General features: G+C 35.9%; 1 protein-coding gene across 3 annotated transcripts in view; it reads right to left on the reverse strand.

The window, feature by feature from the left end:
• XPR1 (xenotropic and polytropic retrovirus receptor 1) overlaps positions 1-13,154 on the reverse strand; it is a 220,340-nt gene that overhangs the window by 63,113 nt on the left and 144,073 nt on the right. For all 3 annotated transcript variants that reach the window (XM_058701262.1, XM_058701264.1, XM_058701263.1), the window contains 4 exons: positions 10,916-11,139; positions 7,627-7,776; positions 7,274-7,357; positions 2,469-2,550 (listed from right to left, as the gene is read on the reverse strand). In XM_058701262.1, coding sequence (XP_058557245.1) covers positions 2,469-2,550; positions 7,274-7,357; positions 7,627-7,776; positions 10,916-11,139 — 540 coding nt within the window. The remainder of the gene's footprint in view (positions 1-2,468; positions 2,551-7,273; positions 7,358-7,626; positions 7,777-10,915; positions 11,140-13,154) is intronic.

A 13,154-nucleotide genomic window follows, 5' to 3' on the forward strand; every position in this document is an offset into this window, starting at 1 on the left:
CGATTCTGTGTCTCCCTCTCTCTCTCTGTCCCTCCCCCGTTCATGCTCTGTCTCTCTCTGTCCCAAAAAATAAAATAAACGTTGAAAAAAAAAAATTAAAAAAAAAAACAAACAAACTAAAAGTCCTTGAATGCAAGAACCTTTGAGATTTGTGTCTTTTTTGCTGTTTGTGTGTTTTTGGTTTATCATTTAATTCCATCTCTGTCCTCTTTCATCCATTCCAATTTCCACCAATATTTTGTTTATTTTTTTAATGTTTATTTATTTTTGAGACAGAGAGAGAGACACACAGAGGACAAGTAGAGGAGGGGCAGAGAGAGGGAGACACAGAATTTGAAGCAGACTCCAGGCTCTGAGCTGTCAGCACAGAGCCTGACGCGGGGCTGGAACCCACGAACTGCGAGATCATGACCTGAGCTCAAACTGGATGCTTAACCAACTGAGCCATCCAGTCGCCTCTTCCACCAGTATTTTCTGAGCTCCTTCTATGACCCAGGCAGTATTCTAGGTGCTAGAGATACAATGGTGAACAGGAGACAAAAGTCCAGGTATCAAGGAACTTACATTCCAGTGGGAAAACAGATAAAAGAAACATAAATATGTAATATTATGTCATGTACTTAAAAGTGCTCTGAAAAAAACTAATGTGGGCTGAGGAGACAGAACAGGCTATTTTAGGGTAGGGTGATTAAGGAAGGACTCAGTGAAGAAGTGGCATTTGAACAGAGACTGTATGAATGAAGTGAAGAAGTAAGCCACACAGACATCTTAGGGAAAAAGCCTCTTAGGCAATTGCAAGGGTTCATAGATGGGATGATATTCAAGGAACACCATAAATGTACTTGGAAACACAGTGAGACCAAGTGTGGGGAGGATGACAGGGTATAGTCAGAAAGCCCATAGGGGCAAGACCCTATAGGGTCTTTTAGTCTATAGAAAGAAGGTTCAACTTTATTGTAAGAGAAGCCATAAAGAGATGTTGAGGAGGACAGCAATATGATCTAACTTACATTAAAAAAAAAAAAAAAAAGAAAGAAAAGATATTGGTGGCTATGAGGAGGCAAGAGTGGCTGCAGTGAGTGCAGTGAGGCCAGTTCAGAAGGCTGGTGTGGTACACTAACAGGACACGGCTGTTTATACAAGGATGGCATTGGTGGAAGTGGTCAGATTCAAAATGGGCGAAGGGGGTGGAAAGTACAGGCTTCTAGTTACAGAATGAACAAGTCACAGGGATGAAAGGTATTACAAAAGTGTTGTATGGTGACAGATAATAGCTACACTGTGGCAAGCACAGCATAATGGAAACTGGTTGAATCACTATGTTGTACATTTGAAACATCTGACACTCTGTGTCAACTGTACTTTACACACACACTGTTAAAGATAGAGCAACAGGCTTTGCTGGTGGATTGGAGATAAGGTATGAGAGAAAAGAGAGGCTAAAGGTTTTTGGCCTGAGAATCTGATAAAAAAAAAAATGATGATATATAGAAAAGAAAGTGTATTTGGGGGTAAAAAATATTTTTGTCCATGTAAGTTTGAAATGCCTATTACTATCCAAATAGTCAATTAGATATCAGAGGAGAGAGTAGACATACTTGAGAGTCACTGCCATACAGGTAATATTTATGGCCATAAGCCTGAATAAATTGCCTGGGTAGGAATTGAATGTCGACAGAGAGAGAATTTGAGGATTTAGTCCAGCAGTACTGCCCAACATTTGGATGTCACAAAGAAAAGAATAGTTAGCAAAGCAGACTGGAAAGAACTTCCAGCAAAGTTTAACAAGAAAAGCTGCAGAGGGTGGTTTCCCAGCAAAACCAAGTGAAGAGTTTCAAGAAGGGATGATTCACAATGTCAAATGCAGCTGAGGGCCATGTCAAATTCTGTTGGGAGGTTTAGTAAGATAATGCCTCCCTTGCTGTTATATCATTTCTAGATGTTGGGAGTGCACTTGCTTCCAGCAATCCCTTCTACCTCTTTCTAATTCGTAACTTTTAGAGGATAGGAAATTATACAACCCAGTTTCTTAAAATTATATGGAGTAATTGTAAATATGTTCTGGAAAGGATGTGAGAAAGACTCCAAGAAGCAAAGTAAATAAACTTTAGTGCACAAATTTTGTAATCTTATTTACTCTCATCTGTGAACAAGGGAGTTGCAGTTCTTGATAACTGAACTCTGAAAATGTATGAAGAAATTGTACATAAAAACTAGAAAACATGGAGAACAAAAGTCATAAACTAGTAATGTTTTAAAAGGAAATATGTCCAAAAGGAAAAGCAAACTAAACAAATGACCAAACACTGCCCCATCTCCCCAGTCATTTATAAGAACAAAAAACAACCCTGACAGATTTCTCTTTCAGAAGCAGCTTTGTTAGTTTGATACCAGCTTTGACAGAAGGACAGAATATAACATGGGCATATTAGTAAGAATAATTTAGCTTAAAATTTTAAATGACTTACCGGCAAGCACAAGGGTAATATTCAGTACAATGAATATTCCACAAAACAGGCCAACTCTAAAAGTAGTCCATGCTGGTGCAGGCTGTAGACAGAAAAACAGCATGCCAGGTATAGGGCAAAATACTGCATACATTCAGCATATGATCTAATAAATTAGTACTATGAATCCCAAAGCTCTACCATGAAAACAAAAATATTTTATGAACTGAATTTTTATAAATCAGAACCAGAGAAACATCCTTCATCCTCCTATAATATGAAAACAGAGTAGCCAGTTATTCAAATTCTTTTACAGAAATCTGAATTACTAAATAAACAAGATTATAATCATAGACGTCAAAGTATACATACACTGAGTTTTCCTTATAGGAGAAACCTGAGTGCAATTTAATTTTTACAATGTATACATCTTTAAATTTCATAAGTCACTCTTTACTTAGAGTTCACGTAATTGGTAGAAGGAACCATGGAGACAGTGACAAGATTAACAACAACTATTTTCTATACTACTTACACTATTAATACTGGGATAATTTAAAGTGAATTTTTATTTATTTATTTTAATGTTTATTTTTGAAAGACAGAGGGAGAGTGTGAGTGGGGGAGGGGCAGACAACAAGAGACAGAGACAGAGACAGAGAGAGAGGAAGAGAGACAGGATCTGAAGCAGGTTCCACGCTGACAGCAGTGAGCCTGATGTGGGGCTCAAACTCATGAACTGCAAGATCGTGACCTGAGCTGAAGTCAGAGGCTTAAGCAAATGAGCTACCCAGGTGCCCCTAAAGTGAATTTTTAAAGACCTGCTAGAGGGGCGCCTGGGTGGCTCAGTCGGTTAAGCGTCTGACTTCAGCTCAGGTCATGATCTCACAGCTCGTGAGTTCGAGCCCCGTGTTGGGCTCTGTGCTGACAGCTCAGAGTCTGGAGCCTGCTTCTGCTTCTGTGTCTCCCTCTCTCTCTGCCCCTAACCCACTCACATTCTGTCTCTGTCTCTCTCAAAAATAAATAAACATTAAAAAAAAAATTTAGTTCTGTGTTTTAAAAAAAATAAATAAATAAAGACATGCTAGAGATTCTCAAGAGACTGGTATATCTGAATCTCCAGAGTATAAAGGTTAAAGAATATTTTTCTCCATTTTAATGCAGATTTATATCAACTGCTTTCTAATATAAAAGAAAGTACCTGATATTTTAAAAGTAAAGGGATGAGAAACACAGGAAAGAGAAAATATTGTGGATTTAAATATTTGCAATGAGTGTTATAAAGAGATTCTGCTGGTTTTTAAGGTGATATTATATTTAAGATGGTTTAAATGTTTTCTAAAAACCTTTAAATGAAAAAAAAATTGAGACTCCCTCCGACTTACATATTATTAATGAGTAACAGGTATCTGCAATTGTTAGTTTAAGACTGAAAGCATCCAGAGGGAAGACTGTCATTTGTATTTAAAAATTTTTTTCTTTAGTTTAAAAATTGTGTAATTTATCATATAGGAAAGAACACATAAAATGTATTTGAACTGTTAAGGAACTGAATAATAAAGTGTGCCTATACCTATCACTCATCTTTAGAAACAGAACATTTCTATTAACTTTGACATCTCTAACCCTTCCAGATCCATAAACCTTCCCCCCTCGCCAAAGATAACCATTTACGTGTTTTTTTTTTTTTAGCTTTACCAACTCTTCATGCATTCAGAAACACCTTAATTTTTTGAGATTAATTTTATTATTAATAGTTTTACTGAAATAACTGATATATATTAAAGCATACACATTTAAAGTATCTAATTTGATGTTCTGATATAAGTAAACACTTATGAAACTATCACCATAATCAAGACAATGAACATATGTATCACCTGCACCCCCCCCCCCCCCCCGGCCAAGAGATTCCTCACGCCCTTCTGTAACACTTTTCCTCTCACCACACCCATCCTACCCCTAGACAATCATGGACCTTTCTGTCATTATATAATAGTTTGCATTTTCCAGAGTTTCAGGTAAACAAAACCATATAGAGTATGTACTCTCTTTTGGTCTGGCTTCTTTCACTCAGTGTAATTATTTTGAGATGCATCCATACTGTTCCATATATCAATGTTTATTCCTTTTTATTGCTGAGTAGTATGCCATTGTATGGATATACCATAATTGTTTATCCATTCATCTAATTGAAAGATATGAGTTGTTTCCAGTTTTAGGCTATTATGAATAAAGCTGCTACAAAACATTTGTGTGCACATCTTTTTTTTAAAAAAAGGATTTTATGTATGTATGTATGTATGTATGTATGTATTTAAAAGTAAGCTCAACACCCAAACTCATGACTCCAAGATCAAGAGCTGAATGCTCTACCAACTGAGGCAAGCAGGAGCCCCTTGTATACACATCTTTATATGAAAATATGCTTGCAATCTGCCTTGGGTAAATACCTATGAGTGTAATGGGTAGATTATATGGTAGATGAAGGTTTAATTTTTAAGAAACTGCCAAATTGTTTTCCAATATGGTTGTATTATTTGATATTCCAATAGCAGCATATGAGATGTCAGAGCTTTTGTTCCTCCAACATTTAGTGTGTCATCATTCTAATAAGTATATATTATCTCATTATGGTTTTAATTTGTATTTCCCTATGACTGATGATATTGAACATCCATTTACGTTTACTTGCTACTTATCCATCTTTGTGTGTTTGGTCAGATTTCTTGCCCACTTTTAGTTTACATCGTTTGTTTTCTTATATTTGAGTACTGGAGTTCTTTACACGTTTTGAATACAAATCCTCTGTCAGATATATTTTGTAAATATTTTCTCTTAGTCTGTTGCTTTTCTTTTCATTCTCTTAATATTGTCTTCTGAAGAGAAGTCTTAAATTTTGATGAAGTGCTTTTGGTTTTATTTGTTAGATCTCTGCATAAACCAGCCATCAGGATGTTTTCCTGTATCTTCTTCAAAAATGTGTAGTTTTTGGTTTCATTTAGGTATACTTAAAATTAATTTTTGTATATGATGTGGAGTTCTAATGTTTTTCTTTTGCAGTTGGAAGCCAATTGCTCCAGTGTCATTTATTGAAAAGACTATCCTTTCTAAGCTGAACTGTCCTTACATCTTTATTAAAAATTAGTTGTACTTAAATCTTTACATCTGTCTTTACATCTTTATTGAAAATTAGTGCACAGGGGCGCCTGGGTGGCTCAGTAGGTTGAGCATCGATTTCAGCTTAGGTCATGATCCCAGGGTCATGGGATTGAGCCCTGTGTCGGGCTCCACACTGAGCATGGTACCTACTTAAGATTCTCATTCTCTCTCTCTCTCTCCCCCTCTGCCCCTCTCCCCTACTCACACACTCTCCCTCCCTAAAAAATAAAGAAAAAAAAATTTAATTAAAAAAAAAAGAAAATCATTTGTCCATGTATTCATTGGTCTATTTTTGGACATTTTATTCAGTTTCATTCATCTACTTGCCTATCTTGACACTAATACCACACTGTTCTGATTACAGTAGTTTTAATAAGTTTGATAGGAAGTAGTCTCAATCTTTCAACTTAGTTGTTCTCAAGTTTTTATGGTTATTCTTGGTCCTTTGTATTTCCATATAAATTTTTACATTTGCTAACCAGTTATACATACATAATAAATATAAAGACCTATTGAGATTTTGAGCTGGATTGTGTTTTATCTATGGATCTATTCAGGAAGAAATGATACCTTAGAAATACTGGGTTTTCTAACCCATGAAAATGGTATATCTCTCATGCATTTGTCTTCTTTATTTCTCTTAGCAATGTTTTAGTTTTCAATGTAAAGATGCTGTACATCTTGTGTCAGATTTATCCCTATATATTTCTATTTTAATTATAAACAGCATTTAAAAATTTGATTCCTAATTATTCTTGATTATATATATATATATACACAAATATATGCAATTTATTTTATATGTTCATCTAATATTCTGCAACCATGCTAAACTCACTTATTAGTTCTAGTAGCTATTCTAATAACTCACTGCATTTTTCTACACAGGTTATCATGTCATCAGCAAAAACCCCACCAGTTTTAGTTCTTTGTTTAAATCTGAATGCCTTTTATTTCTTTTCCCTACCCTCCTGCACTGGCTAGAATCTCTAGTACAATTTTGAATAAAAGTGGTTAGATTGAATCTCCTTTTTTGTCCCTAGTTAGGGAGAAGGCATACAGTGTTTCATCATTAAGTATAATATTAGTTGTAGGTTTTTGCCTTTTATTAGGGTAAGGAAGCTTTTTTTGTTATGGATTTCCATTCCACTGTGGTCAGAGAACATATGCTCTATGACTTAAATCCTTTTAAGTTTATTGAAACTGGTTTTATGACACAGAATATATCATTTAAATGTTTTGGTATAACTACTGTGTAGACATCATTTAATAAATTTTTTTTGGAAATTTTTTTAGAACCTTGGCATTTTGGATGAAGATATGCAGTACCCGAGCATACCTGAATCCTCCACCACATATCACGAAATAAAAACCTCATCTTAATCATTTAAGGAGACCCAGAAGTTAGGATGTCAATATAAATAAACAAGAGAAGGAGCACAGAATAAGAAGAGAAAGGTGAGAAGACATTATAATTCATCATGAAGTGAGATGTGGCATTTAATATTTTAAAAATGAAATAACAATAGTAACAACTACTTTTAAACTTTGGCTGACATATATTTTTTTAAGTAATGAAACTAGAATTTTACCAGCTAAATAGATTATGTTGATTACTAAACAGACAAAACCAACTGGCCAGACAACTGGAAGAAAATACGAACCTGAGCAGCTCCCAAAGGGGGAACACGTAAACGCTTCATAGCTTTTTGTCTGTCACCATCTTCAAGTTCATTAGTCACTACAGCCTAGAAAGACACATTAAATTTTGACACAGGTTATACTAACTTTGAGTAATACATAAATAATTCTGAACCATTTATACATATGGTATTCTGATAACCTCTTGGTGACTATATACTGAATAAAAAGCAAAACAAAAAAATCATGAATAAGATTATTATATTCAAAGCCAGCAAGTAATTACAAAAAGGGAACAGAGATGAGGAATTATTTCATTAAAAATAAGACATTAATTTTATTGAAAATATATGGCACACAAATGAAATTACTATACCTCAGTTTCAGAGATGAGCTGGTTGATTTTCTTGCACGTATAAAAAGGCGCCACTTCTACATGAGCCACTCGCCAATCTGCTCCACGAGATGTTTCCAGGATCTTGTCATGCTTTTTGAGGATTTTTCGAAACCCTGTAAAATTCAGATTCTACAGAAAGAAACGAGAAAAACTACTGTAATTTCCACCACCATAAAAGGAAAACAATAAGCACTATGCATTGATGAGCTGACTGAGGACTGAGGACTGAGAGAAACGGCAATGTTTTCATACAAGCATTTACTACTAAAAAGATAAGACTCTTCTTTCTTATTCCATCTGTTTATTTCAAGGTAGTATCATCAGTAATGGTAGTACCATCAGTAATAAAAGAAACATTGAACTATGAATCCTAGTATTTCTATTTCAAGTAAATTAATAAAAGTCTTAAACTCAAAACATCTTTATTTCCATTTTCTTATGTACAATATTCTCAAAAAGGCTAGTTCGTATTATTTTGTTTCATGATCAAAAGAAGACTGTCAGAAAAACGTTTGGATTTATCATACATTGACTACATTTCTTAGTTTTGTTTTCCGAAGGACTGGCATAGCTATGTATTTTACCTCTAATGTGCAACCATTTATGAACAAGCATGAAAAATGGAAAATCATCTATTTCTTTTAACTTTCATTTTACTTCCATCCATTCTCAGTTTGGGGATGGGAGTGTGAAGAGAGTCAGTAGAAGTGATCACATACATAGGGTTTCACTGATGGTGGGTGAGAGCTTGCACTCTTTCTCCATTTCCACAATATCAAAATAGTATACTTTTCTACATTCTCAAATTGTTTTTTTGATCAACATGCAAGAAAAAGCAAGAAACCGGCTTTTCACGGTTCTTTAAACCAGAGGCTTCCAAATTTGTTGATCACATAGTCCTATCAGTAAAAAAATTGAATACTGACTCCAAATTAGCCTTTGCATGCTTCCTAGTTTGTATATAATTTTTTTTCTCATACTTTAATAAATCATCTTAAACTTTCCTTGGGGTGCATACACCATGAATTAAAGACTGCTTTCAATTTTCCTTTCTCCTCACTCTCAATATAAATATATTCTTACAGAATAGCCAGCCTCAAAGAACAGAGAATGGATCAGAACTTTTATAATTAATGATTATTTTTGTCTTCCCAAACTTTTTTTTTTAATGTTTATTTGTTTTTGATGGGGGGGGGGGGAGAGAGAGAGAATGAGGGAGCATGAGTGGGGGAGGGCACAGAGAAATAGGGAGACACAGAATCCAAAGTAGGATCCAGACTCTGGGCTGTCCGCACAGAGCCCATTGCGGGGCTCAAACTCACAAACCATGAGTTTATGACCTGAGCTTAACCAGCTGAGCCATCCAGGCGCCCCAAGGAGCTTTTTATAATGACCCCACACAAAAGCTGCTGAGAAAGTTAGTAAAACAAAATTTAAGAGGGGTATTTCCCTGTAACACACAAGCATAATCAATGAAACATGAAACGTTAATGTTTTACAGCATTATAAGAAAGAATACATTTTTGTTTCTTTTTAAATATAAATTATAATGCTATAGATAAATTTCAAAGGAAAATAATTTCTCATGATATGCTTTACTATTCTTCTTTGAATGATAAAATATTAAATTATCAAAGAACACAGAATTATGAAAGAGATGGAAATAAGTACATGCATTAACAGCTTAGATTACTGCAGATATGAGACTATAATGTCTTCTTATTTTAAAACTCCCAATTTACCCCTAGAATACTTTTGTTGTATAATCTTGAGTTTTCATCCTGTGATGATTCTTTTTTTTTTTTTTTTCCCCAACGTTTTTTATTTATTTTTGGGACAGAGAGAGACATAGCATGAACGGGGGAGGGACAGAGAGAGAGGGAGACACAGAATCGGAAACAGGCTCCAGGCTCTGAGCCATCAGCCCAGAGCCTGACGTGGGGCTCGAACTCACGGACCGTGAGATCGTGACCTGGCTGAAGTCGGACGCTTAACCGACTGCGCCACCCAGGCGCCCCCATCCTGTGATGATTCTAACCACAGATTAGTACTAATCACAATAAAATGGAAAAAGAATAGTACGTAAAGTCACTAAATTTAGAGATTAGAGAAGCTTTTGCCTACTGAAATGTTTATTATTGAACAAATCATCTGTTTTTCTATAAATCTGTTATAGAGTCAACTATGTAAACAAATCTGTAAAGAATTAGAAATTAATAAATGCCTTCAATTTCCATAATTTAATGTACATGGTAGTAAGGCTTTACAGATTGGATTTTAAAAATAGTCATATATCCTAATTGCATAGATATTCAGTCTCTATATATATTTGCTGTGACCTAATTTCTCTTCTCTCACAAGAATTCTTTTCTACTTAAAAAAAAAAAAACCTTTATTTTAATTCTAATGTAGTTAATATACAGTGTTACATTAGTCTCAGGTGTACAATATAGTGATTCAGTAATTCCATAAAGATTTTTTTTATCACAGAGTCATATTGCAGTCTGCGGATAATAAAATTGGAAGGATTGTTAGTTGTAAATTGAAAAGTCAGTATCTTTTATAATATTATTAGTGTTAGTTTCAGGAAAGTTAACTGTCTAATTGCCTTTGTGGAAATTTTGCTATAGGTTTGGAGGAATATAAAGCTCTTACATAGCCAGCGGTGGTTGGGTAAACATACACAATTTCTTATTTCTATTCACCACTACCACAGATGCCTCTAAAAACAGGAAGCAAGCCATTAGGAAGCAAACTGTGAGTGAATATAGTGAATGTTGTACAAAAAGTTTTCAAAAACTGATCTTCAAAAACAGAAATCTTTTCACAAATTTTTTTGATGTTTATTTTTGAGAAAGAGTGAGTGAGAGAGAGAGAGAGAGAGAGAGGGCGCGCAGAGTGGGAGCGGGGGAGGGGCAGAGAGAGAGGGAGACAGAATTTGAAGCAGGCTCCAGGCTCCGAGCTGTCAGCACAGAGCCTGATGTGAGGCTCGAAAGCACGAATCATGAGATCATGACCTGAGCCGAAGTCAGACGGTTAACTAAGCCACCCAGGCGCCCCCAAAATAGAAACCTTGTTACACTATTTTGCTACCTTTGATATGTGGTTTTTAGCCAATAAGAACAACTGAAATCACATTAAGAACCTAAAAAATAATGACATGCTAAAGATTTCCCTTTTTGGATTGGCCCATTAGTATAGTTCATGGTTAATTCCAAATTTCTCAATTATCTGAAGATTCCATTTTCCAGGGTAAAAACTGAAGTACCTGATAGTTCTGCAGCAGGATAAGACTGAGGTAGAACTCGCTGAAGGCCAGTTTAAGGTCTTTAATATTCCTATGTTGGACACGTTCCTCGTGGGACAAGTGGAAGACTGGCTTTCTGCGTTGTCGCAGTGTAGTAACGCCAGTGCTCTCTTTCTGTGCATCCAGTGATGACTGAAGCTCATTCTGAAGTGTAGCAAACCTGCGCTGAGCCTCCGCAAGCTTCTCTGTTAAAAAAAAAAAAAAAAAAGAAAGAAAGAAAGAAAAAAGAATTTCAAAACATCAAGATAAAAAACCTGGTAAAGTTCTCACTGACTTCTGAATTTTTAGTATTTATTCCAGTTTGTTTCCCTAAAATTTCTAGGGAAAAAAATGTTACATGTAATATTTAGAACTGGATAGGAAAAAAATGTTTTGGTGTAACATTTCATCCTATCATTCTATCCCACGTTTCCCTCCCTGTAAAACCTCAAGTGTACCCTTTGTTTTTACAGATGAAGATACAGAATTTAAAAAGCCATGAAAAGTGAGAATGCAAAATGGTACAGCCACATTATAATCTGGAAAACAGTTCATCCACTCTCGAAAAGTGAAACACAGAGTTAGTTACCTTAAGATGCAGCAATTTCACTCCTAGGTATATACCCAAGAGAACTGAAAACATACATTCACACAAAAACTTGTACATATACATGAATATGTATTCACAATAGTAAAAAAAAAAAACCTGGAAAAATAGTAAAAAAAAAAAAAACCCTAAATGTCCATTAACCAATGAAAGGATAAGTGTAACACACACACACACACACACACACACACACACACACACACACACAGGAAATATTATTTAGTCATAAAAAAGAATGAAGTACTGATACATGCTACAACATGAATGAAACTTGAAGAAACAATGGTAAGTTAAAGAAACCAGACACAAAATGCTACATGTTATCTTATTCCATTTATATGAAATGTCCAGAACAGGCAAACCCAGATACAGATTAGTGATTGCTAGGGTCTAGGGGGTTGGAAGAATGGGGAATGACTGCTAATGGGCATGGGGTCTTTCGGGGATGATGAACATGTTCTGGAATTATATAATGGTGATGGTTGTACAACCTCGTGAATATTCATGATTTGAATCTCTCTCCTCAGGAATACCTCAGTCTCTTTTAATCGCTTATGTGAGTAGTCAGGCTTCCTTGGGATAATCTCCCATTTTTTTTTTTTAATGTTGATTTATTTTGAGATAGTGCGTGCACATACGTGTAAGCAGAGGAGGGGCAGAGAGGGAGGGAGACATAGAATCTGAAGCAGGCTCCAGACTCCAAGCTGTCAGCACAGAGCCCAACATGGGGCTCAAACTCACGAACCACAAGATCATGACCTGAGCTAAAGTCGCACAGTTAACCAACTGAACCACCCAGGTGCCCCAATAATCTCCCGTTCTTAGTCAACTGATTTGGGACCCTGAATACAGCTGCAAAATCCCTTCAGAGCAACACCTACATAGATGTTTGACTGAATAACTGGGAAAAGATAGAAAATACATGAGGAGGATGGAATCTCAGAGGCCTCCTTAGAATTATGCTATCTCTGGACTGATGCAAATTTCTAGAGACTCCAAATGCCACTTGGTCCAGCACTCAAATGGAGATTTATAGTGTTCAGGTTTAACTCACAGTGGACCCAGATGGTCCATGAACTCACACTATGATTACTTTCTCAGTTCTAGAATGTATAACTGGAATAGAAACATCAGGCCACTTGTACAAATCTCACATTGACTCTGACCCAGGGATAAGGGCCATTATTGTCGGAAGGACTAGTGGAAGTTCCAAGAACTTCTCCCTATCAAGATAATAATCAAGAAGCAAAAACACATTCCTAAGGGAACTCCAGAGCTTAGTGCCACAACCAGAGACTTGAAAGATACAGGGATGTTGATATCTATCGTTCCCCATTTAATTCATCTATTTAGTCTGTGCAGAAGTTGTATGGATCTTGAAGAATGACTGTGGATCACAGCAAATGTAATCAAGTGCTCATTCCAATGTCAGCTGTCATTCTAGATGTGGTATCATCACTGGAACAAATCAACACAGCCTCTAGCACCTGGTATGCAGCTATGCACCTAATAATACAGCTTCTTATCTGGCAGCAGATGCCAGCATTGTCTGAGCCCCAGAAATGGCATCATTCCCCATAAGTACTGGTCAGCCACCTAGTGGCAGGTTGAATG

This window comes from Neofelis nebulosa, chromosome 15 (assembly GCF_028018385.1).
Source record: "Neofelis nebulosa isolate mNeoNeb1 chromosome 15, mNeoNeb1.pri, whole genome shotgun sequence".
Lineage (NCBI taxonomy): Eukaryota > Metazoa > Chordata > Mammalia > Carnivora > Felidae > Neofelis > Neofelis nebulosa.